Source organism: Haliotis rufescens, unplaced genomic scaffold (assembly GCF_023055435.1).
Source record: "Haliotis rufescens isolate VD_foot unplaced genomic scaffold, xgHalRufe1.0.p SCAF_63, whole genome shotgun sequence".
In the NCBI taxonomy this organism is placed as follows: Eukaryota; Metazoa; Mollusca; class Gastropoda; order Lepetellida; family Haliotidae; genus Haliotis; species Haliotis rufescens.
This window is the reverse complement of record NW_025964354.1, coordinates 830,433-832,500: the sequence shown is the minus strand read 5'-3', so window position 1 is coordinate 832,500 and position 2,068 is coordinate 830,433. Positions and strand designations below refer to the sequence as shown.

Below are 2,068 nucleotides of genomic sequence, written 5' to 3'. Positions count from 1 at the left end.
CGATGACTTTGTCGACTAGTTTGCCCGGATAATTGTTGAGGTGGGTGAAGACTTGGCGGAGGTGTGCGATCTCAGGTTTTGGGTCAGCAGAGGAAAGGTTGATGGCACGTTTGGTAAGGGTGGAGATGATGCCAGTCTTGGTTCTGAGAGAGTAGTTAGAGTTGAAGTGGATATACTGGTCGGTGTGGGTGGGCTTCCGGTAGACACTGGTTTGGATTCTGTTAGCTGAGTTTCTACAAACGAGGACATCTAGGAAGGGTAGTTGGTTGTCCTTTTCTGTTTCGATGGTGAACTGTACTCGGGGGTGTTTTTGGTTAAGATGTTGTAGTAGCAGGGTTGGGTCTTGGTCTTGTTTGAGGATGACAAAGGTGTCGTCAACTTTCCTGTACCAGCAAATAGGTTGAATGGGTGATGTTGTATGCCCTTGTTGTTACTGTTAATCCTCTACTGTTAATCCTCCACTTGCTATATATAGTCTGCACTATCGTCCTCATTCAGTCTTGCTTGACAACGGTATAAGGATCTATACCGAAACGTCGCTTTTTACAGTATTAAAGAAGTTGTTATCCATAAAATTGTGTCTATCAGGTCTTCTATGTCTGTCATTTTGACGTGTTGCTGGCTTTGTTTAACAGGACTCCTCGGACATTAAACAGTAGCGTGAACAGAGGCGGTAGTTGGCATACTAAGCTGAGACAACATGCCTGGCTGGAGAACCTTGTTGTTATCTCTCATCAATGTTGACTGTACTCGACGTGCTACCTCCTGGCAAATGGTGTGAAGAACAGAGAGGTGGATTACATGTTTATGCTCTTATGACTATTACCATCATCTGTCATCTATTTCCCATCATCTTCCTGTCATACGTTACCTTTATCTTTCTATCATCTCTTGCAATTCATCTTCCTGTCATCTCTTTCCCTTCATCTTTCCCTTCCATCTTCCTATAATATTTGTCTCTTCATCTTCCTGTCATCTCTTTCCCTTCATCTTCCTGTCATCTCTTTCCTTTCATCTTCCTGTCATATTTCTCTTTATCTTCCTGTCATAGCTTTCCCTTATCTGCTGTCATCTCTTGCCCTTCATTTGCTGTCATATTTTTCCCCTTTTCCCTTTTCCGGAAATCAGTGATGAGAACAAATGTTCGGGAAAAACGTAAAGCAAGACAAACATGTATGCCTTTACTGAGGCATCTTCTCGAGGCAAGGGATTAACTGACTACAAAAGTCCAGTTTCCACCCTTGCCTAACTATACTGGAATTTATGGGCTTGATCGTAGGGCCACCAGTGGCTATAACGAGTTATGCCCCTTCTATGTCCCTCCTATTGACCAATCAGCATCCACCTCTCATATCACTTGCATTTGCTTCGAACAATGTGGCGGCGGTCAGTCAATACCATCTGGTAGATAATCAAGATGTATTTTGTAATAAAACGGATTTTACCTCACGAAGTGCATGAAATCACTTGATTAAAAACATAAACAGATTCAATGATCAACCCCCGTAATGTAGCTGTAATATTTTTTACACGCAATTTCTAATAACAGACAAAAAACGGAATAAAACATAGTAGATTATGTCCCTTCGTCTTACTCACCTCTCCAAGAGAAATCTATATGCCTTCACTGAGGACGCCGATTAACACTGTAATGAAATGTAATCACGTGTACAAGATGTTTTGTCTTGACAGAAGACGGCTTTCAACAATTGTGATGTAAAGTGTTCATATCTGCTTTATGTAAGTTTGTGTGTATCCCCACTTGCTGTTACCCTGCCTGGCACGCGGACTTTATGGAATAAAACTTGGACTTGTCGGTTCGGAGTCAGCATTATCTGCCTGCGTGCAGCATCCATGTTAAACTGCCAGGACATAGCGATCTTGGGCCGCTGTGCTGATGCGTTGTCTTGGTAATATGTATTGGCATCAAGCGGTGTCACGTATATTCTTTCAGAGAGACGTATATCCTATGAGATACAGAATGTATGTCCTATCAGTTAGACGACGTATATCCTATTTGAGAGATGAAACACATCTTATCTGAGAGACGACATACCGTATATGTGAG

General features: G+C 42.2%; 1 protein-coding gene across 1 annotated transcript in view; it reads right to left on the bottom strand.

The window, feature by feature from the left end:
- The window catches only part of LOC125375923, a 7,190-nt gene extending 5,997 nt beyond the window's left edge, over positions 1-1,193 (bottom strand). Inside the window, exons 1-2 of the mRNA XM_048386974.1 lie at positions 1,186-1,193; positions 1-383 (exon numbers count right to left, since the gene is read on the bottom strand). The exon at positions 1-383 is cut by the window's left edge and continues 257 nt beyond it. Of these exons, the coding sequence (XP_048242931.1) occupies positions 1-383; positions 1,186-1,193 (391 nt within the window). The remainder of the gene's footprint in view (positions 384-1,185) is intronic.
- Between the last annotated feature and the right edge of the window lie 875 nt (positions 1,194-2,068).